The 24,617-nt window shown below is 46.2% G+C and overlaps 1 protein-coding gene across 2 annotated transcripts in view; it reads right to left on the bottom strand.

Moving 5' to 3' along the window:
- The window catches only part of ERN1 (endoplasmic reticulum to nucleus signaling 1), a 617,499-nt gene that overhangs the window by 11,484 nt on the left and 581,398 nt on the right, over window positions 1-24,617 (bottom strand). For both annotated transcript variants that reach the window (XM_085617236.1, XM_085617235.1), the window contains exon 20: window positions 24,135-24,258. In XM_085617236.1, the coding sequence (XP_085473362.1) occupies window positions 24,135-24,258 (124 nt within the window). The remainder of the gene's footprint in view (window positions 1-24,134; window positions 24,259-24,617) is intronic.

Here is a 24,617-nt window from a genome sequence, read left to right on the forward strand (position 1 = left end):
GCAACTGTATCTGCAATTGAGGCAACAGGAACAGTACAAGCTACAGAGGGTAGGCTGGTGGTTGATAAACAATCTGTAGAGGGAAAAAGTATTAATTAAAACCAATGTACCAGAAGTAAGGAATCTATTCTTCTAATGAAAAATGTTCTTCTGCCAATTCATCTTGTGAGAGACTCTGCTACACAAACATGGATCGAGGCAGTCTAACAATGCCTTAGCACAAGCATAAGAATCAAGGCAATAATGGTTTGTGAAAGCATGCAGTGCAGAAGAAGTAGTGGCTCTACAAATGTCTCAGAAAAACTTTATGAATGCTATTGTAGCCATCCTCTTCCTGCAAAGAAACTACTGCTCTCTGTACTTCTATCTTATTTCCGATTCTGTGATTAACTGAGGAAAAGGGTTAACATTTGAGAATGATGTGGGATGCTGATCTAATGAGTATTAGCAGTAGTAGAGAACTCTTTCAAATAAAAATGATAAGAAGTCTTCGGTCATCATTCACTTTACTTCAGTGAACTAAGGGGGTGGTAGGAATGACTGGTTACACTGATGCCATTTATGATGGGTTCTGAAATACAGGTTTAATCACCTGCAAAACATTCACAATGTGGAAGGGTGCTTCATTTCATCTGATTGCAGAATAGAGTACACAGTTTCCATTTGTGGATGAAGGACCACCTGTTCACCAGTTAAGTGCAAGTAACAGATGTGTACTTGCCAGAATAGGTAGCTCATTCACGTCAACTTCATGTTATTGTTTTAGCGTCAAAGTAAGCGGTCACTATTAAAATCTGTTGGGAGCTCAGGACAAATCTGGATCCTACTGTGTTTCTTCTAAAGATATTAGAATGTTCTAGTACTAAAATATAACAATGGCATGTAGTATGCTCACAAGAATGGAGCTATTGCTTTAACTATGCAGTGAAGTGATGATTATGGGTTTGTAAAATTACAGGCTGTATCTCGTGGGGGAAAAGCAATGCAAACATATGGATTGGGAAGGACACATATCTTACAAATGGAGTTTGCACTATAGAAATAATGCAACAAATACAATACAGTAGTCTTCCCAAGGAGACACTGGACTACACATTCTCTTTAACACACACCAAAACACAGAGGATTTCTAGTTTTGCTTTAGAGAAGCTTCTGGGTGCATCTGGGAAGACTGGTAGCATAGGTAGAACCAACGCTGAATTAAAATATTTTCTATTTACACAAGAAATGAAATGAATGAATAAAATACACTGGGGCTGAGAGTCTGGAAAGCAGTAAAAACAAACTCCTGTTTTTTTTTCTTTCTGGAAAAGTATGAGATAGCCTAAGGACAGAGGGACCAGCATGCCCAAGTTTTGCATGCCAGAAAAAAGAAGCAGCTGAATCACTGGACACTACAAATCTTGTGGACTAGCAAAATAGGAGGCTCTGAAGGACTTCAGAATGTAGAGTCTGAAATGAGTCAATAAGAAAGTCAGACCTCTGACTGTGGTGAACATTTCAAGGATACAGTGGGGGAAGATTATGTCTGCTGTTTCTCCTGATATCCACCAACAGGCACTTATGAACAAATTACTTACCTTCGGTAACAATGAACAAGTTACTTACCTACGGTAACGCTTTTTCTGGTGGATACAGTATCTGCCTGTGGATTCCTCACCTTTTGAATACCCTCTGCACCAGCATTCCACGGAAATTCTTTTCCAGCTCTCCCACGTCAACGAGGACATCATAATAGCACGGCTCCGCTCGTGACTCAGTATGACATCATCGGAGCCATAAGAAGACCTCGTCGGCGTGCTGACGTCAGCGCCACACATTTTTTCCGTGCCTTCGAGGCAAACGGGCGGACCGAAACATTTTCACACGTATACACCATATACAAATGCAAGCACACATAGCATAACTGATAATAGCATGGAAAAAAGGGGATCTGACCAAGCATTTCCCACTATTAAAGCATAAGCATGAAAAAGACATAATAAAAACATGCATGTCAAACAGTTAAAGCATTTTTGGTAGAAACAGGTGGACAACGGGGAGGCGGGTAGGACAGTGAGGAATCCACAGGCAGATACTGTATCCACCAGAAAAAGCGTTACCAAAGGTAAGCAACTTGTTCTTCTGATGGATACAACTGCCTGTGGATTCCTCACCTTTTGAATAGAATCCCAAAGCCGTGCCTCACCCGAAGGAGGGTGTCCACCTGACTAGACCAAAAAATCTTGCACAACAGAATGTGCAAAATGGCCGTCCCTCCTAACCTCCGCATCCAAACAGTAATGCTTCACAAAAGTATGGAGGGAGGCCCAAGCAGCTGCCTTATAAATATCAATATCAGGAACACCTCTAGCCGAAGAAGATGACTTAGCTCTGGTAGAATGAACTCAGATACCTTCAGGCGGGTCCTTTTTGACCAAGGCGTAGCAGATCTTGATGCACAAGATGATCCACCTGGAGAGAGTCCATTTGTCACCTGGAGTGAGTCCATTTGTCACCTGAAGAGAGTCCATTTGTCACCTGAAGAGAGTCCATTTGTGCACAGCCTTGCCTTTCATTCGCCCAACGCAGCCCACAAAGAGCTGATCATCCAGCCTCAGATCCTTTGTTCTGCCCAAATAAAAACGGACAGCTCTCTTAGGATCCAAACGTTGAAGCCTCTCCTCCTCCTTGGAAGGGTGAGAGGAAGGTAGGTAAAGTAATGGACTGTCCCAAATGAAAAGGGGTAACAAACCGTAGGAAGGAAAGCAGCCATGGTCCTAAGAAGCGACCTATCTGCATGAATGGTCAAGAATGGAGGTTTAGAATTAAAAGCCTGAAGCTCACTTACCCTCCTGGCCGAGGTAATGGCAATCAAGAAAACCGTTTTAAAAGAGAGAAGCCTCTAAGGACAACTATAAAGAGTCTCAAATGGGGAACCCATTAAAAAGGTAAGAACGAGATTTAAATCCCACTGAGGCATAATAAAAGGAGTGGGAGGAAACCTATTTGTAAGGCCCTTAATGAACCTCATAACTACAGGAGATTTGAAAAAAGACGGCTGATCTGGCAAACAAATAAAGGCCGACAAAGCCGACAAATAACCTTTAACTGTACCCACAGCAGAACCTTGCTGAGCCAAGGAAAGAGAAAAACTTAGCACATGAGACATACGAGCCTTCAAAGGATCAATGGACCACTCTCCACACCAATTCACAAATTTGGACCACCTGGAAGAATACACAGATTTGTTGGAGTGTCTCCTGGATGATAAAATAACATCCACCACATCCGGTGGGAGAGAGAAAGAACTCAGGTTGCCCCGTTCAATCTCCAGGCATGGAGGTGCAGGCTCTGGAGGTGGGGGTGAAGAACCGCCCCTGCGATTGCGAGAGGAGGTCGGCCCTGAAAGGGAGACAAAGCGGTGGGTGCGAAGAGAGGTGAAGAAGATCTGTGTACCACACCCTTCTTGGCCAATCTGGAGCGATCAATAAGACTTGGGCCCGGTCTTGACGAATCTTCCTTAGAACCCGAGGAATCAAGGGTATGGGAGGAAACAAGTAAAGGAGTTGCGAGCTGCAATCCAATTGAAACGCTTACCCCAGTGCTCCCTGCATCGGATACTGGAGACTGCAGAACGGGCAGTGCGCGTTCTCGTGAGTGGCAAATAGGTCCAACCGAGGAGACCCCCACATCTCGAAGATGTGATGGACCACCTCTGGATGAAGCCGCCACTCCTAATCGGCCGAGTAATGCCGACTGAAACTGTCCGCATGAACATTCAGCACACCGGCTAGATGATTTGCAAACACACAAATCTGAGTCGCAGAGCGTCTCGACAAAGGCGATACGAACCAACACCTCCCTGTTTGTTGATGTACCACATCGCGTTAGTGTTGTCCGTCAGGACCTGAACTGACTGACCGCGAAGGGAAGGAAGGAAAGCCTTTAGTGCCAAACGTATCGCCCGCAATTCCAGAAGGTTGATGTGAAGCAACCTTTGCTCTGGAGACCAAAGACCTTTGACCTCCAGATGAGCACCCCACCCTAGAGTGGAGGTATCCATGATCACTGAGGCCACCGGCAAAGGAGGCTGAAAGGGCTTTCCCTGAGAAAGGTTGCCCTGCACACTCCACCAAGTCAGCTCCGCTGCAGCATCTCTGGAGGTTGACCTTCTCCCCGAGATCTCCATTGTGTTGATTGCACTGCCTGCGGAGGCACCACTGGAGTGCCCTCATATGCCAGCATGCATGACTGACCAACAGTATGCAGGAAGCGAACAGACCGAGCAGACTTGGAACCTTCAGGACTGGAACAACCGCTCCATCGTGAAACAAAGCAATCATCTCCTGAATGTCGAGAATCCTCTGCGGAGGCAGGAATGCCCGACACACAGTAGTGTCCAGTATTGCCCCTATGAATAGGCTACGCTGAAAAGGCACCAGGTGAGATTTGGGTAAAAAAAATATTTGGAAGGGGTGGGGGGGCTGGGGGGGGGGAATAGTCTGGAATGGAAATCCCCTGCTGGATAGGAGTACGCAGAGCATGTACTCTTTTTGCAGGTAATCAAACGTGCAAGGAGAGTCCCCCTTCCACACGTCGTCAAGATTCTCAATGCCAATCAAGCGCCAACCCTTGAACCCCAACAGCATAGCCACTTCCCTGAGCGTGTCACCCGCCCATAGCGGGGTTCTGCCAGTTAGCCTTCCAGTCCAGCCCAGTATTTTATTGGTGTCTCTCCAACATTGGACCACCACTTTAGTATGCTCCAGCCAGTCCGGATTTGACCGCCGGGAATATAAGAGGGATTCACAATTGCACCGCGGCATTGTTGCCCTGTCTACTCTGTAGGCTGGCTCTTTCATCCCCACATAGACCCAATCATTAATCACCTGCATCTGGAAGTCCCAATAGTACAACCTGAAATCCGGGACTGCAATTCCTCCATCGAAGACTCCTCTATGTAACTTATGGAGGGCAATTCTCGGCGACCCTCCCGCCCACAGCAGTGTCCGCACTTCCTGTGCTATGCGCTTAAAAATAGTCTTTGATATCTGAAAGGGAGTGTTCTGTAGTATATAAAGAAGTCGCGGTAGCATCAACATCTTGAAAAGGGCCGCCCGTCCCATAAGTGAGAGCAGCAGTAAGCGGCAGTGGCTAACATCGGCAGTTAGACGACTCATTTGAGGCCCCAGGTTTCTCGCCAGGAATTCTCTCTGATCCCTGATAATGTAAATCCCCAAGCATTTAAAACCTTCCACCACCACCTTCCGCTAGGGCCCGAAGGTCCCGTTGTTTTAGCGGCAACCGGTGGCGCGCACAGGGCCATTTCCGCCTCACTCTCCATCTGACTGATCTCTTGCTCAATTTGTCTACACTAAAAAGGTCTCTTCCTTTTTCTGTGCTCCAATTAACGCCTGTGCCTGCCCCCGCAATACAGTCTTGTAGGCTTCCCACAGCGTGATATGCGATTGCACCGTCCCTTTATTCTCTTTAAAATACAGCTCAGAGCCCTCCCGGAGCTTGTCACTAAGTAGCGGATCTCGCAGCCGCCATGGGTCTATCCGTGGGAAAGCTGTTCTGTCGATGATCGGACCTTTAAGAGTGACACATACCGGTGCGTGATCAGAAATCCCCCTCGCCATGTGCTTGTGTCTCCCACCCTGTCCGTGTAAGTGAACAGATGGTCCAGTCTAGAAAAGGACCCATGTCTGGCCGAGTAAAAAGTATATTGCCTCAGAAAAGGGTTATGAGCCCGCCACAGGTCCACCAGACCCAGCGCTCTCGCGAAGTCTGCAACACCGCGTTCCCCCTGTGTGCCAGATCGAGAGCCGGACCTGTCCATTTCCGGGTTCATTACGGCGTTCGTGTTGCCTCCAAGACCGAAGGTGCCGAAGGGGAGGTCAGTTATGAGTGAACTGAGCTGTGGGAGGATCACCGAGTGAAGCTCCAGCGGTATAACATGAGCCGAAAACTAACAAGCGCCACTCCCATTTGCCCGCGGCGGCGGCAAAGCACCCAGCCGTATCTGTCCAAGTGTCCGTGATTACCAGGGGCGTATAAGGATGCCCACCCCCTGGGCCCCTGACGTGAACCCAAAATTGGCTACCATTTTGTAGCCAAACCGATCTAGGGCTTTACATCTGCTGCCCTCAAATACGATTCCTGAATAAGAACTACATCAGGGGAAGGCCTCTTAAAGTACTGCATCACCAGCGTGCGCTTAATCTTATTGCCCAGCTCATTCACATTTCAGGACCAAAGCTTCACGTTAGCCGGTTCACCCATTGGTAGTGTGTCAATCTGTTAGCAAAGGGGCTCCCCTGCTCCCCCACCATGTTCTCCGTGACAACCCTCAAAGTCTGCTGGATATGTATGTCTTGAGCGTTACTTTCCCTCTCCACCCCCCCCCCCCCTGTAAACGAAAACAAACAATCCCAACACCCCTCTCCCTGCATCCCTGCTTGGTGAGACCGCAACCTCCCACCACCCAAATTTGCAGAGTGCGTGTCACCCATAGAAATCCCCAAAACCCATTCATGAGGGGTCGTGGTCTAGCCTCCAGCATGAAGAGAGATCTGTCTGCTGACTGGGATTCTCAGCCCCACAACTACGCCCGCTAGTCCCACTTATACAAACTTCTTCCCACGGCGCCGCTCTCTCATTAAACAGGTCAAACATCATATGTATACAGTTTTTATGTCCCACCCACATTAGTCAAAGGTCCAGGCCCCATTGTCTGGGTAGCATCATGGAGCCCACGGAAGGGTGTCCCAATGGTTACTCATCTGTCCTTTGTCTGCGCTCCTAGCCGCTGGGCGAGCTCCCAGCCTCCTGGCCCCACACCTCATCACCCCGGTACGTCGCTGATCTTCTTTGCACTCCTTTGCGGCTCACGGTGTGCCAGCCCTTCAGCCAGTCACTCGCCTCCTCCGGCTTGTCGGAAAAAAAGTATGCCTTTCCATTGCCAAGGATTTTTGGGCGGGCTGGTTATAGCATCATATACTTCACGCCTGTTCCTGGCGTTGTACATGCAGTGTGAAGTCTGGAAAGAACCGGATCGTAGCATTCTCATGCCCAAGGTCACCATGCATCCGCTCCGCCTGCAATATGGCATCCCGATTCCTGAAGTTCAGGATACGGGAGATGATGGTTGGGGGGAGGGGGCTCCCGGCTGGGGCTTACCCCTGTCTGAAGCGTTTCGAGTTTGGATGGTTCAAAATTAGTACTCCAGAAAGAGGTCCACGGCTGGCCCTTCCATGCCCTTCGGCACCCCCACCACACGGATGTTGTTGCGCCGAGCCCTCCCTTCCTGGTCCTCGAGCCGGGTGTACATGTCCGCCAGATTCTTCGTGAGGGTCATCACCTGCTCCTCCAGGTGTTTGGTTTTGGATTGGATGCCCCCAATGCCCGCCTCCGCCGTGGCCACCTTATCGGACATCTTACGGAAGTCAGCCCGCAGGAGATTCACCTTTTCGGTGACAGAGTCCAGCTTCGACTCCAGGGTGCCTTTCAACACGCAAATTGCCCTCATAATGTCTTTCAGGGTTGGATCTGGGCCCTGATCACCCACGTCCTCGTGTGAGTCTCGTCCGCCCGCTCCATCGTCCCGCCCCATGGCTACCGTGTATTTATTGATTTGTTTCACCTGCCCGGGCCCAGTCCCCTTGGTGCGGCCCATGACGCATTCGGAGAAAGAAGGGGGCCGCTTCCCAGCAAGTCCGGCCAGTTCCACTGTAGCTGGCACCGTCAAGGTGGAGGGGTACCGCCCGGGTCTCTCCACGGATTCGGGCAGTATTCAGTCCAGTTGCGGCCCGGCTTCCTGAGGGACCTCACCGGTATAGATGCGCTAGGCTGGGGCCCACCACAGCCGGTGGGCGGCTGTTATACTCGCCTACCACCAATCTCCCGACCGGACCGATGCACTTCCGGTCACAACACATCTCCGAGGGCCGAAGTCCTGCAGGACCACAGGCCACGCTCAAGTCTCTAATCACAGGGGAGGAGGGAACACGGTCTGTGCCCCCGGTGTGCCAAAGAGCCAACCCGCGCTCACTGTGCTTGCCTTCACCCCGACGTGCGGGTGTCCCTTGCAGCCCACTGAGAAGGGCCCAAGGGCTGCTGTTCCGAACGGCCATGCCCGCACTGACCTGGGACGGCTGCCTGGATGCACCGCGATCAGCCTCCATTGCTCCGTCGGGATCGAGCGTCTTCACCACGCGACGCCGCGGTCTGGCTACAGGCAGGGAGCGGGCAGTTGTCTCTCCTTATTCCAGCAAATTAATTCACAGCAGCGGCTCCTCCTAAGGCTTCCGGAGAGTCGCCATCTTGCTGCCTCTCGCTCCTGTCCTCCGATCGTCGCCGAGCTTAACAACTGCCGTTCGCCTCCAGATTTCCGGCGTTATGCAGGCACCGTCGCCTCTATGACCGCTCACCACTTGAAATCGGCCTTCTTAGCCAGGATTATGTTGGATATTCGGCGCAATTCCGCTGGTTGCTAACGCAGGACACTCAGCCTACGGCCATCTTCCGCGGCTGCTAGTTATGCCCCCCATTTGGGTACATTTATTGAGAAACCAAAGTTGAACAACAGGTGCGTTGTTGCTTGCAAGTGGCGCAACACCAACTCTGGAGACTCTGCTTTTAACAGCCAGTCGTCCAGATAGGGGAAAACAGGAACCCCTGACCCTCTGAGATGTGCCGCTACCACAGCCATCACCTTTGTAAAGATTAGAGGTGCGGAAGTCAGACCGAACGGAAGAACCGCAAACTGGTAGTGTTGCGATCCTACTGTGAACCGGAGATACTTCCGATGCAACTTCAGGATGGGAAGATGTACATACGCATCGATGGACACCATCCAGTCTTCCTGTCGAGGCGCAAGAAGAACCCGAGTTAGGTCAACATTTTGACCTAATGGTGGCGCTGGGGGACTATGAATCTACCCCTTTCGTGCTTCCCTGCGGAGTCCCTCAGGGGTCCTCCTTGAGCCCTACGCTTTTTAATGTATACGTCTCCACCCTGGCACCGGTCATCAGATCTTTTGGCTTCAAGTTAACATCATACGCGGATGACACTCAGATAGTAGTTTCAGTACTACCGGGGGAAACAGACAGCACCGCGGAAAGGTTCAGAGGCTGTATGCGGGAAGTCAGTAATTGGATGACGCAAAACTGCCTTAAACTTAATTCAGCTAAAACCGAAGTGTTGCTTTTTGGGTCCAGAGATAACTTCTGGTCCCCGTGCTGGTGGCCGGAGGAAATGGGCACCCCCCCAGCCCCGGTCTGGAAGGTTAAAAATCTGGGCGTTCTGATGGAAGATTTGCTGTCCTTCAGACCTCAAATCAATGCACTCTCCTCAGCTACTCACTTCGTCCTAAAAACTATTCGGAAAGTTTTGCCTTTTCTTGCTGACGAATACAAGAAGACGGTGGTCATAGGTCTAGTGATGTCACGACTAGACTACTGCAACAGCTTATTGTTGAATGCCCAACAGGGGCTTCTCAACAAACTCCAAACTTTGCAGAATGCGGCAGCCCGACTGATCACAGGCACACCTAAATTTGCCTCAGTGTCACAGGATCTGGTAAAACTACACTGGCTACCAGTTCGCAAGAGAATTATCTTCAAATCTCTTTGCATAGCATTCAAGGCCCTGCATGGCCTGGGACCCCACTGCATTTCTCAACTTTTTCAATGGCACAGACCTAAAAGACTGCTGAGGTCAGCAGAGCAGGGTCTGGTAGTCATCCCCAGAGTCAGGAAAGCTCGCTGGGGTGGGAGGAGTTTCTCCCTAGGTGCAGCTAAGGCATGGAATTCCCTGCCACTGCACCTTAGACAACTGCCGGACCTCTTGTCCTTCAGGAGGGCCTTAAAGACGTGGCTCTTCTCACACTAATCACTTGTTTCATACACTCACTGTCAATCAGCGCCAGGACACCTTTGGGTAACAGTGCGCTTTATAAATGTGAAAAATAAATAAAATAAATAAATAAACTTTTCCTGTCGGAGGCAAAGATTCAAAATCCTTAGATCCAGGATTAGTCTCAACCAACTGTCCTTGGGAATCAAGAAATACCGGGAGTAGCACCCCTGACCCCTTTCTTGCTCTGGAACCACCTCTATCGCACCTTTTTGTAGCAAGGCAAGAACCTCGTGCTGCAAAAGCAGCAAGTGGTCGTCTGAACATCAACGCTGGCGAGGAGGGAAATTCTAAAAAAGGGAGGGTGAACCCATTCTCTACAAGAAGAAAAACCCAACGGTCTGAAGTAATCGGTTTCCAATCTTGTAGAAAGTGGGACACCCGACCTCCTACAGAACCAACATGCTCTAAGATGGGGATCTAGAGCTGCTTTCCTGTGGCACCAACGGTGGGGGCAGGAGAGGAGGAGGAGGAGGACTGCTTCCGAGCAGCTCCTCGAAAACGGCCTCTATTCTTACCCCTATACGATTTACACAAGGGGTTCTGCTGTTGTTGACTGTGCTGAGGTTGCTGGCGAGCACGAAAGGAAGCCGCCCTTCCAAAACCTCGATACCGCTTGTAGCCGTATCCTCTAGGGTTTGAAGGCCCTGAGATCTTGCAGTCGTTCTGCTATCTTTAAAGCGTTGTAAGGCAGAGTCAGCCTTAGTGCCAAACAGTCTCGTACCATCAAAGGGCAAATCCAACAGGGTTGCCTGAGCATCAGGAGAAAATCCAGATAATCTTAGCCAAGCTTGTCTCCTTGTTGCCACAGAAGATCCCATTACTCGTGCCACCGAATCAGCCGTATCCAAACCTGACTGTATAACTTGACGGGCAGTGGCCTGAGAGTCAGAAAGTGCCTCAAGGAAATTAATCCGATCATCCTCAGGTAACTTTGGTGCTAGCTGTTTGACAGAAGCCATAAGAGCATGGATATATCTTCCAAGTAAACAGGTAGCATTAGTAGATTTCAATGCCATACTTGCAGATGAAAATTCTCTCTTTGCCGCCTGCTCCATCCTTTTAGAATCCTATCCCCCCAGGATGGTAGGGAAAGAACCAGATGACTGTTTTGATCAAGAAGCTAGGACCACCAAGCTTTCAGGTGATGGTTGAGTAGACAGAAATGCAGGATCCCCACGAGCTGGCTTGTACCTCCTCACAATAGACCAGTAAACGGCAGGAGCAGTTAAGGGTCTTTGCCAAACTTCCAAAATAGGTTCCGTCAAAGCCTCATGGAAGTGCAGAAGAGGCTCAGATACTGTAGAAGAAGTATTAAGAACCTCTGTCAGAATGTTAGACTATTTCAGCTCAAGGTAACTGCAGGTCAAGCAACTTAGCTGCTTTCCGTACAACAACATGATAAGGAGCAACATCCTGTGAAATCCCAGCCTTTGGTGATGAAGGTTCCCATTCAGGGGAAGTATCCAACCCACTGGCCTCCTGTAAGCCTTCAAATTCGTCAGTCGCCAATTTCTCCCTCCTCCTGTTCTTGCTTATATTCTTACTCTTCAAGCAGATTCTGTGCATCCCTCCCAGAGCGCTGCGTCAGAATAGGAGTCGGCGGCGCCAGATGCGGCGCCAGTGACGACGGCATCGGTGTCGATGGAGGACTTTCAGAATCAAGCCTCGGTGCCGATCGAATCTGAGGCGGCGCCGACTTGACAACAGTTGGAGTCTGAGGAACCGGAGTGGAAGACCTCTGCGCCGTAAAATGCCAAGCCGGAGTCGTCGGCATGAATGGCACGAAAGGCGCCTGGGCGTATGGATGAGGTACACCCAAATTAAAGGCCAATGGCCCCACGGGGCACGAAGGCGCACCAGTAGGATGAGAGGCCCTGGCAAACACTGCATTTAAAATGCGTAAAATCCGTTACAGGGCCAGGAAAAGGAGGATAAGGATCTGAACATTCCTGAACAGGTTCCACCTGAGGCCGAACTGGAAGCTGCAGAGCCGGTGGAGACGGCGCCCACACAGGCGAAGCCACATGAACAGGAAGACTTCCGGGGCGTCGGAGACCTCCTGGGCCTCGCAGTACCTTTAGGCGTCGATGATCCCCTCAACGCCGGCGAACTTGGAGCCGGTGAGTGAATCGGAGAGTCTCCTGTGGAGAAGGAGATGGAGACACAAAGTCTTTCCTCCGAAGTCGCTGAGCCTGTGAAGGAAACCTCGATGCCTTGTCCTTCGAAGAACGGCACAGAGAACTATGCCTCTTCTTCGACTCCTTGTATTTCTTTGATTTTGAAGTGTACGAAGTCGACGACTTCGAACGTTTTTGACCCCTCTTCTCCTTCTTTGCTTTAGCCATGAAGAGCTTTGCCTCACGTTCCTTTAAAGATTTAGGATTCATTTTCCTGCAGCATCGACACCCTTCGACGTCTTGGTCGGATGACAAACACCAAAGGCAATCATCGTGGGGATCAGTTATCGACATGTGACCGTCACACTCCCTGCAGGGCTTGAACCCATACTTCTTAGAAGAAGCCATATCTGAATAATTCGAAGAAACAAAGAAATCACCCAGAAAATGGATAGTCCCTAGAGAAAACCGTTACGTGTCGACGGCGCGGAAAAAAGGGAACTGATGTCAGCACGCCGACGAGGCCTTCTTATGGCTCCGATGACATCATACGTAGTCGCGAGCGGAGCGGTGCTATTAGGACGTCTTCATCGACGTGGGAGAGTTAGGAAAAGAATTTCAGCGGAATGCTGGCGCAGGGGGTATTCAAAAGGTGAGGAATCCACAGGCATATGTATCCATCAGAAATTATTCTCTCTGTCTGATACATTGTTTATTCCACTTCCCAGGAATCAGCAATCCTGAGACTTCAAAAACCCAAGAACAGAATATAACTGATCTACAAGTTGTATCCCATGGTGGCTTTCAGCTCGGAGACAAAGAACCAAAGCCTTTGATCTAAATTGGACTCAGGCATTGAGCAGCAATTTCACTTTCAAATTGTTACATTGGTCTGTTAAAAACAGTCTTAAATTGTAAGACTCCAATGCATCTGCTCCGAGGACATTCCATACATGTACTAGTTTTGCGTGCCTCCTTAAACATCGTATCATGACCTTTCTTCTAAAAACCTCCAATAGCTGGGAAGAAACAGATGTGACCTATATGTATGCTTACTACTCTACCTAGAGGAACCAGGAGCTTTTTGGAGGTCAATCACACCTGCTCCTAATATACTGTGTCAAAAAAGTTGGGTGTGCTGTTCCAATAAAGACAAGGGATAGGGGAAATTAGACAAAACCAATGTTCCAGTGTGGGGGTTACTCCAAATAGGAGCAAGTGCCCTCACAGACCCCCGAAAGGTGCATTGCTTCATCACTGGGCAACCTCCTTGTCGGGCCGCCACTGCAATGCCAGACGGGCACCCACATGGGAGCTCTTTACTGGAGATCTTTTATGTATGCTGTATGATGAAGTGGGGGTAAGAGGGTGGTAAATGTTTGTAGTGTGTGGAGGAATTTCTTAGGAGAGTGAATTAAAATAGGTGTAGTGTTGCTCATTGGCAAATAATTTTATTGATAGAACTAACTACCCTAATTAAAAATGTGGTGCTTATACAGGATACAATGGTCCTAATAAGACTAATCAGTGTGTAATCTTGGATTTCGTCAACATGTTTCTTGCTTGTATCAGTCCAACCGGATCTCGTGGTGACTCTTCAGGACTTCAAGAATACAACTACACTACAAATTGCCTCGATTCTTGATCCTATTAGTAATATCAGGGTAATCGGTCAATCAACAGGTCAGAGTAAATTATTGATAGTACCTTAACCTGGATACTAATCCCTAACATGGTAACTACTGGCTCAAACAGGCTGGGAGCACAGAAGAACACATATTAAAGTCTTATTTGTGAGTTTGCATCCTCCCTTAGACCTATCCCGGCTCTGCTCACCTCTGAAGCATATATGTATGCTCGTCACAATAATCTTGCTATCGGGTCTTTATATTCAGTGAAGACACTATAAGAACTTTGTATGAATTGGTACCACTCAGTCAAGGAATCTCAAAAAAGTAGGGTGAACGAAGGTTAGACAACATACACTAGATGAGGTCCCAACAATTAACAGCACTATCACCAATAAACCAATCTCATCAAGTGTGGGCTCTACATTTATTTAACAAGACAGCAGAGTTTCATGAACATTTGGGTAAAACCCTGAAAGTGATGCTACTTGTTTGTGCCATTTCTCAAGGTGGTGTACATCAAATATCCAAAGCAATTTATTAATGCTTAGAGTCATTAGAGAAATGTTGTATTTCTCCAATTTCTAAAAAGCTAGAAGATTTAGTCGCAACAATATTCCTGCCTATAGAAGTAAAATAAGTACACATTCACAAACTGTGCTGAAAAGCAGAGGACTTACAAGTAAGGAGTGAATCATGGGAACTTTAAGTATGACATCTTCCAGGATATATAGAAATAGGCCAGGCCGATGGGCAAATGACAAAAGTCTAATCTTTGCTTCAACAGCATAAACGTGTTAGGTCAATGACTGATCAGTTTTAAACCAACATGTGCACCAATAATTAGCAAGCTTGTTTGCACAAAGGGTCACTTATTCATGGGTCAAGACCACAAGACTAACAACTGAAACTGATCTATCGTATACATCCATTTCAAGTAAAGTGGACATTTAGAATACTTAGAGCATCACTAGTCTCAAACACGATTTCAAATGAAAAAGGAAAATGTTACTTCTCTTTTACCATTCATTTGTAGTCTTGTAGATGCACATGCTCTCCATATTTCTGCCATCTAATGTTGGGCACAGATTGTAGCAAGTAGTTTTTCTTCCAAAAAGTCTTCGATCTCAACATATCTTGTGACTCCTTCCTTAACCCACAATACACCAGAACAAAGACTGCAACTTAGGTTGTTTTTTCCTAGCAGGTGAGTAATGTCAGTGGAGTTTTTAAAGTAAGACATAATATGTGTACTGTGCCACATCAGCTTCAAAGGAAAAGGTGAAAACATCTGGAACCATTGCTCAATCCAGGTAGATGGTTACAGGGTAAGTAATAATTTCTGTTTGTAGCATGTGCTGTTTAAGATACACATGTTCTGCAGAGACAGTAAAGCAGTTCCTCCCCTAAACGGTGGTTGCGAGTAGATGATGTAGCTGTTTAGAACAAAGTTCTTAAGACAGTTTTGTCAACCGAAGCCTCCTGAAAGGCTTAAATATCCTCACATTAGTGCTTGCTGTACGTGTATGGAATTTACCATTTAGTAGCTTTATATGTTTCTGTTAAGGGAGTGTTTCTTAAGAAGGCCATAGTAGCCGTCATCTTTTTGGTAGAATGTCCTAGGCTCTGCATGCAGTATATGCTTAGCCCTCTTTTACCACATGTGTGTTCACTTTATTCCATTTGGCAATGCCCCCGAAGGGAAACAGATTTTGTAAAGGCAACAAACAGCTGTTTTGCTTTTAGATGGGATTTGCTCTGTCAATATAGTTAGCGCCCTTTTAACATCTTGCGTGTGTGTAATGCCTTCTCTACCACGGTCTCCCGGGCGTGGGAAGAAAATGAGGCAATTCAACTGTCTGATTTCCATGGAATTAAATTTTTTGGATTTTTCCTTTCTACCATTATTGTATACCTGGAATAAAGGTTCCTCCATTGGTAATGCCTGCAACTCACTAGGCTCTACTTAGTGAAGTAACAGCAACCTGATAAAAATTCCATTTCACAACAGTGAAGTGGCTCAAACGAAAGCTCTATAAGTCTAGTCATTTTATCACATTCAGATTCCAGGCAGGAGGTGGTGGAGTGCTTGGAGTAATCACTCTTAAGGCTCTCCACAAGGGCCTTGAAACAAGTACTTTGAAGAGAGTATTCTCTATTATGCATGTAAACTATTGCTGCGACTAAATGTAAATGAATAGGTGTATACCAAGACAGCCACGCTTTCTGAAAATGTAGAAAATAGGCTATGATATCCAGGACTGATGCCTCAAGTTAATCTATCAGTTTTCCTAAAGAGTAATAGACACACCTTTTGTACTGTGCAGAATAGCAGGCTTGGTGGATGGATTTGTCTGCTTCATGCCTGATTTGCCTACACTTCTGTGAGATTTTAAGGTGATCAAATACTAAAATCTCAGTTGCTACATTGCTATGTTAGGTTATGTTATGTTAATGGGACTTGTAAAGCGCACTGTTACAGTCAGGTGTCCTGGCGCTGAAAAACATTGCCTACTAGTCGAAAAAGATTGAATTACGTAAATTAATTAAGTTCTGTTAGGAAAAAAGCCAGGTTTTTAGGACCCTCCTAAATTTTAGGAGCCCAGTAGCTGCTCTAAGCTGCAGAGGGAGGCCGTTCCAGAGTTTTGCAGCACAGCAGAAAAAGCTCCTGCCCCCCCAACTGGCTGTTTTAGCACGTGGGACTTTTACCAACATTGCCTTGGTTGAGCAAAGGACCCTAGGGGGGTATACCATTGAAGGTATTTACTCATGAAGGCCAGCCCACGTCCCTCCAGGGTTTTGAAGACCAGGCAGAGAGCCTTGAATCTATCCGCTGTCTCATTGGTAACCAATGAAGGTCCCGAAGTCCCTTTCTTACGGAGACAAACTTGGGAATACCCAGAAGGACTCTTATCAGCAGCATTTTGTACTATCTGCAGTCGATTAAGCTGCCTTTTATGAATGTTGAGGCATAAGGCATTACAATAATCTAAACAAGACATAACAAGTGCTGTTACTACTGTCCTAAGGCTGTCATCCGAGAGGAAGCGCTTAATTTTTCTCATGATCCAGAGTATATGAAAACAGGATGACACCACCTTACTTATCTGATCAGCAAAGGACAGTCTGGAGTCTATCATTACTCCCAGATTTTTTGCCCTACCAGTAGGAACAGGGGATGAGCTCAAAGATTGTGGTCACCAATTGGATGACCAAAGATTTGAGGGATTACCAAAAATAATCACCTCAGTCTTTCCTGCGTTCAGCTTGAGACAATTTGCTGACATCGAGCCGGCAATGGACTGCATACAGTTGTAGCAGTCCCGCCCGGCCTCGGCCTCTTTGAATATATAACACTATTTGAGTGTCGTCGGCATAAGAGGTCAGTTGGAAGCCAAAAGATCGAATGAGGGCTGCCAAAGGAGATACATATATATTGAATAGCGTGGGGCTGAGCACTGAGCCCTGAGGGACCCCACAGGGCAGAGAAAAAGGCTTTGAGCAATCAGCACCCATGTCTACTGTTTGAGTCCGATTTAAAAGAAAGGATCTTAAAAGGGCAAGGGCCTTGCCTATGACCCCCTTTCCACTTAAACGGTCCAACAACACCTCATGGTGGACCGTGTCAAAGGCCGCCGAAAGGTCCAGCATGATCAAAATTGCCGCGCCGCCCTGATCCAGTACTTCTCTGATTTCCTCCATTGACTTGATCAGCGCAAGCTCCGTACTATGTTCTGTACGGAAGCCAAACTGAGTAGAATCAAGGACAGTCTGGAGTCTATCATTACTCCCAGATATTTTGCCTTACCAGTAGGAACAGGGGGTGAGCTCAAAGATTGTGGCCACCAATTGGATGACCAAAGATTTGAGGGATTACCAAAAATAATCACCTCAGTCTTTCCTGCGTTCAGCTTGAGACAATTTGCTGACATCGAGCCGGCAATGGACTGCATACAGTTGTAGCAGTCCCGCCCGGCCTCGGCCTCTTTGAATATATAACACTATTTGAGTGTCGTCGGCATAAGAGGTCAGTTGGAAGCCAAAAGATCGAATGAGGGCTGCCAAAGGAGAGACATATATATTGAATAGAGTAGGGCTGAGCACTGAGCCCTGAGGGAACGTTTTGAAGATTGTGAAATACACTTTGAGAAAAGAACATTAAACCGAAGAAACCCAAAAGAAAGAAACGAAGATCTATTTGTGTTATTTGTTTATGTATATACTAACCGTCTTAACTTTGATTTAACGTGTGCTTGGGTACCCTGATCTTGATTATATGTGGTCTGACCGCAGTTTTTAGGGAGGCTGGTGGTTCTCCCCTACCCTCTAGCACCGTCACTGATTCATTAAGTTTATATACATCAGGTGTACTCACCATAAGCGCCTATCATCTATTATAAATACCACTGTGCAAAACGCTAACCACTGAGCCCTGAGGGACCCCACAGGGCAGAGAAAAAGGCTTTGAGCAATCAGCACCCATGTCTACTGTTTGAGTCCGATTTAAAAGAAAGGATCTTAAAAGGGCAAGGGCCTTGCCTATGACCCCCTTTCCACTTAAACGGTCCAACAACACCTCATGGTGGACCGTGTCAAAGGCCGCCGAAAGATCCAGCATGATCAAAATTGCCGCGCCGCCCTGATCCAGTACTTCTCTGATTTCCTCCATTGACTTGATCAGCGCAAGCTCCGTACTATGTTCTGTACGGAAGCCAAACTGAGTAGAATCAAGGAGTCCATTGTTATTAATAAAAGCACTCAACTGGCTATTCATTTCTCTTTCAATCAGCTTGGCTGGTAAAGGAAGTCTAGAGATGGGCCTATAATTATTCGGCTCTTTAGGATCCAGGTTGGCTTTCTTAAGAAGGGGAGGATTGAGGCTTTTTTCCAGACTTTGGAAAACAAGGCACACTTAAAAATACTGTTAAAAACAGGGCCAAGAGCAGCTCCGATAGTATTAGACGTTAGTTTAGCTATTTGTGCCGGACAGGGATCTAGAGGAGATCCTGATTTAATTACTTGCAAATGCTTAACAGTATCTTGGGCACTCATAGTCTCAAAACAGTTCAACGAGGGCACTATCTTAGTGTCCGTTGGACAGTTCCAAACATCCATCTTTATACCATCTCCCAGTGAATTGCTAAAGGAAGAAAAGATTGTGCCCACTTTATCTTGAAAGGCAGAGGCAAGAATTTCACAAAATTCCAAATTGCCGTGAGATTTTACCAAAGTAGGTGCTGTGAGTTTTAAGACTGTATTAAATAATTCTTTTATGGAGGATTTTGCTTTACTAATCTGTTCCCCGTAGAATATCTTTTTAGTTTCGATAAGCAGTTTTTTGCAACTGTGGAGGCTATCTTTGTACGCCCTTTTGGTGGATATGGTATAATCCTTCCTCCATATACGTTCTAATCGTTTGCATTCTATTTTTTTTTGTTTTAAGCTCTCATCATACCAAGGGGTCGAGGGTGTCATTCTCCTCGGGGTGCAGACTTTAACTGGGGCTGCACTTTTACAGGCTGAATCTAGCCATTCGGTATATGCCATTGCGGCCTTGTCAACCGATAGGGGCCAGACATCCAAGGTGGACTTCAGGTAGTCTTCGAATTTCTCACTATTAATATTTTTCCAAGCCCGGATATCAATCCTGGGAAAAGGTTCGATTGTTGGCTTGGAGAGCCTAGTATGAGAAATCTAAAAAAAACAGCTGCATGGTCCGACCAAGGAATTGGTAGTACATTACTGAACTTAATATTAGGATTGTTAGAAAAGATTCAGTCCAGGGTATGACCAGCCTTGTGGGTGGGGTCTGAGACAAGTTGAATAAGTTCCCCACCACCAAATATTTCCTGAAGCTTAACATTGTCAGCATCCATGTTGTCCTCCAGATAAAAATTAAAATATCCTAAAATAGTAAGAGAGTTTGCGCTTAGTCCTTCTTCGAGGAACGTTCCTGCTAAATCTAAAAACGCGCCTCTTGCTCCGGGGGGGGGGGGGGGGGGGGGGGGGGGGGCAAGCGATATAAAAGAATAGCATAAAAAGTGTAATGGGGAGAGATGCAAACATTTACTGCCAGAGCTTCACACGTCGAATTTGGTACTGAGCAAAAAGAGGGCTCTAGAGAGTTGTGATAAATTATCGCCAACCCTCCCCCTTTCCTACCGAGTCTATCTTGAGTATGGCATAGATATCCTGGCGGCAGGGCTTTAACTAAGTCAGGGCCAGAGGCTTCATCTGACCAGGATTCAGTGATAAAGGCCATCTTAATATTGTAGTCCTCGATTAACAGTGCACATTCATCACTATGTTTGATGAGAGACCTGGCATTAAGAAGCATTGCTTTAATAGGTACAGAGGCATTCTTGTCTTTATTCCTAGGTTTAGATCTATTCAAGCATTCAGTAGAAGACGGGAGCTCTCCAAAGCAGTTCGGGCATGATGCTGGAACTCCCTTTATAAGTATATCCGGATGTATTCTTGGGCAACACATATTACTTCTGTTAGGATCTAAATGTAGGAGAGCATCTCTCGAATAACTGATGAAATCTGGTGCTGTAGAGCCAGGGTACAGGCCCTGAGCCCGGACCGGGCGCAGACGGGCTTGCCTTAGGACCCGCCAGCTGCGCGCCCGCTGCACACGTCCGCTCCGCGGTCGCGTCAGCGCAAAAGATATGGACGGCAGTGCTGGCAACTGGAAAGCTAACCTTCACCGGCTCGAGTGTCCCACTTCTGCTTTTACCGCGGACCAAGCAGAGCACAAGCGCCACGGAGTGCAAACAATATAAGGTAGATACGTGGACACAACTGAGGGCAAATGTTAAAATCAACTAAAATTCTGTTTTAAAACAATGTGTGCAAATGAGCAATTCAGTGCAGATAGCGAGTTATGGGGAGGCTGCCCTACCTGTCAGGCATTCAACACAGCTCTGACCAGGAGGCAAACGCTGTGCGGTCGCGTCAGCGCGAAAGATATGGACGGCAGTGCAGGCAACTGGAACGCTAACCTTCACCGGCTCGAGTGTCCCGCTTCCGCTTTTACCGCGGACCAAGCAGAGCACAAGCGACATGGAGTGCAAACAATATAAGGTAAATACGTGGACCCAACTGAGGGCAAATGTTAAAATCAACTAAAATTCTGTTTTAAAACAATGTGTGCAAATGAGCAATTCAGTGCAGATAGCGAGTTATGGGGAGGCTGCCCTACCTGTCAGGCATTCAACACAGCTCTGACCAGGAGGCAAACCAAGGCTAGGTTAATTTCCCTGAGGTTTAGATATTAGAGCTGCCTCTGATGTGGAGTCAGGCGGTCTGGTTTAATTGGAAGATTTTCAAGCAGCTGTTTCAGCTTTTTCTGCAGCACTGAGTACCATGGTTGTCTCACCCAAGTTAGTGCGACCAGAATGAGTCATGGATGTCTGCCTCATTTTCCTCACTACTTGTGGGTTCAGAGGAAGTCGAGGAAAAGCATAGGCAAAGTTCCCGTACCGATTCATCCATAGTGGATTGCCCATGGTATTTAGTGTGAGCGCCTATAAGCGAAGGTTCAGCATTTTGAGTTTACTACTGTACTGAACAGCTCGATGTTGTGAGTATGTTTGAAGTATTTGAGGATTCATCTTCCACTTGTGGACTTTTTGATGTGTTCTGCTAAGCAGGTCTGCAACATTGCTGTCCATCCCAGGTAGATGTTCTGCTATTAACTGAGTGTAGCATTAAATAGTCCAATGCCAAATTGTTTGAGTTAGTGTGGATAACTAAGGTAATTGAGTCCCTCCTGTTTTGGGATCTAATATATGGCGGTTATGTGGTCTGCCTTTACTAGCACTGTTTTCTTTTGAATGAGCATGCAGAAACTGACTGAAAACTGTATAGCTGTTAGAATAGGTAGTTGATATGCCAACTCATTTGTTCCTGTGTCCAGGTACCCTGAATAGTCGTATGGTTGAGGTGTGTTCTCCAACTCATGAGTGAAGTATCCATGGTATTGATAGCCTGCGGTACAGGGTCTCGGAATGGTCTACCTAAAGTAAGTTCTCCTCATTCCACTTGAACCGTGGGCTCCAGCAGCAATAGATCCTCCCATTGGCTCTCAGTTTGGGATCATTGCCTATTCTTGTAGTGGGTGTATGTGTAATCTTGTCTGGGGTACAATTGATATGAATTTAGCCATCATCCATGAACTTTCATCACAGTCGTTAAATTAATGGGTCTTGGTGTCTGAAAAAGAAGCAGCAGCCTATGGAAAGCCATTACCCTCTCTTGGTTTGGGTATGCTTTGCTTGTCACCGTTTTTAATTCCTAGGGCATGCTGGGTTTGCAGGAGTTCTCGATGAGACTTTCATAGTCTCCAAGTACCCGAGCTGGTGCAACATAGACACTGACATGCTAGTGGTGCTAGGCATTGCTGTGGATTGCTGACCTTTGTCTGCCAATTGTCCACGGGAATATGTGTATGGTGCTGCTGCCAGATTGTGGCCTCAAGGCCTTGGGCCTCTTCTCTTCTTGCTGCTAATAATTGGATTATTATCTGGTGTACAATTATGTATCTGTGTTTAATGGTTTGCTATTTTTTCATCTGTTTTATTTTTCACATTTGCCAATGGTATTTGCTGTGTAAATACAGGACTCTCTCCTATCCTGGGTTCTATTTTAACATCCCCTATTTCAGTATATAAAGATCTCCACTGTTGTGGGATTGGCTGAAATTAACAACATGAAAACGTTTTTTGTTATGATGTTGTATCCGGTTTAAATTAATTGGAGTGATTCCAGTTTCAACTATTCTTGGGGACTATTAACTATTCAATTATTTTCATTATCCTGAATGGAAAAATACCCATTAGCCATGCTGGAAATATAGTCTCTCCTAGCAAGTCTTGGCCCTATGTGATTGGCCTCCTGTAGATATATATGTGCTAATCTCCCCACTTCACAATTTCTTATACTCATTAGTTGTGCTTCGTGCCCATTAGTTATAGACAACCAACTTGCTATGTTTCTCTGCCTTGTGTCCTAGATCAATACCCACTCTATTAACTTGCTGCAGGTGCTCCACCTGTTTTTTGTTCAAATAAATGATATTTTCATTAAACTGGTGCATGGGGTCCAAATGGGTATTTTAGGTTGAATCATCCCATTGATATAACATTACATATTGTACACTGAGACAATAGCTAAAAAAAGATGTTTCTCAGTGAACTTTTTGGCCAACAAAGTCAATAGGATAATTGGTTAAAGGCATTCGAGATGCAGTGCGATAGTTCCAAATCAAATGAATAATTCCCCATTCATGACCAGGTGATCAATTCTTGGGCCTGGACTTTGTACAGTACGTCAAGTGCAAGTGTATCTTCTCCTCTCTTGCTAGAAGTTTTTCAGAAACCCAAGAGCAGATAGTGATTCTCTAGTTATAATCTTTACATTTAGCATCAGAATCTAAGGAATATATTTTTGGGCATTTAAATCTTTCAGTTCAATTTCATTTGAAGCTATTCGGAATCCTTCCATCAGGGGACAATATAATACTAATGTGCTAAAGTGCTCCCTCTCTCTACTATGTATTACTGATGCTGTTGATATTTCATGGCATACCTACTCGATACAGGAGTCAACATGTGGGCAATGGGTGTCACAGAAGTTATTAAGTAAGCACTGGTCTGATGGCCTTCATTCGATTGCCCTGTACGGGGATATCCTTATTTGCATGCCTACAAGCTCAATCCTCAAATAAACTTTAAAGATAGCTACAGACTTGGGATTTCTGATTATCCAAACTAAAGGATCCCAGCAAGATTATTTGGCTGCTCATTAAGTGATTATCTACTTTTGCCAGCACACACTTCTCAACGTGTCTTTATATATGTGTCTCTCCTTAGATTTGTAACCTCTCTACCTACCATAGACACCTACACTAGGTTGATTTCTGCTTCCTATCTATCTCAAATAAAACGGCAGTGTGCCCTTAAAATATTTACCAGATAGAAGCTATGGATTAGTACAGCCTATACAACTATGTTTCAGTGCACTCCCTTCCCACACAAAACCTTCTTGGAAGAAACCTGCCATTTTGTTTGATCTCTAACCCTAACTGGCCCATCTTCAGATTTAGAGCAGTGGTTGAGCACTGGCACTTCCAAGACACTTTCTTGCCTTGCATTATAATTAACAATGATCGATTTGTACCCAGCATCGTGCTAGATACTCTACACTATCACTACACCTCTCACTACAATTCTACTCCAAACTACTACGTAATGCTCAGGAGTTAGCATGCACTTTTAGTGTGTTTCCTATAAACTCTCAACCCAAAAACACAGTTTTACACTTCAGAGACAACTCTGAAAAGGACCACAAGTAAAACTGCACAATATTTGATTTTCCTACAACATTTGTTCATGCAGAGAACACGTAGAAAAAGAACCAACTGTGCAAGATGTGGGGCCACATGAGGCAGACAATGTGTTACATTCGTATGTGCAATGATTACCTGTTTGTAATGGAACAGTTATGTGCTCTCTCCAGTCCATTTTCACGACCTGTCTTCCACCTTTCTCCAACTGCCTTACTATCGTCCCATCAAGTGATTCTTTTTCGATTCGGTCGCTTACATCCTGAATGAAATTAGAATTACAAGACCATCACAAACACATTTTTAAATGAACACTAAAATACTATCATTTACTGTGCTGTCTTGTGCAGCTACTTGCAACAAACCATTTTTGTAACTCGGGTAGTTCTAGCTTGCTTCCTATAGAATGCTTACTAGAATAGATTTGCTGTTTCACTGAATTACCCAATTCAATGTTCTCACTGTATTGACAACAAAAAGATAAAAGGCTTCATTGGCACTGCTATGATTCAAATTTTTAACCTGCATGCTTGACATATTTGCCTTTTACCAGTAGCTGACCACTTTCTTGGGGCCCTGTGTGTTCGGATGTGTGTATCAGACCACTTTTTAAGATTCATG

Source organism: Triturus cristatus, chromosome 7, assembly GCF_964204655.1.
Source record: "Triturus cristatus chromosome 7, aTriCri1.1, whole genome shotgun sequence".
In the NCBI taxonomy this organism is placed as follows: domain Eukaryota; kingdom Metazoa; phylum Chordata; class Amphibia; order Caudata; family Salamandridae; genus Triturus; species Triturus cristatus.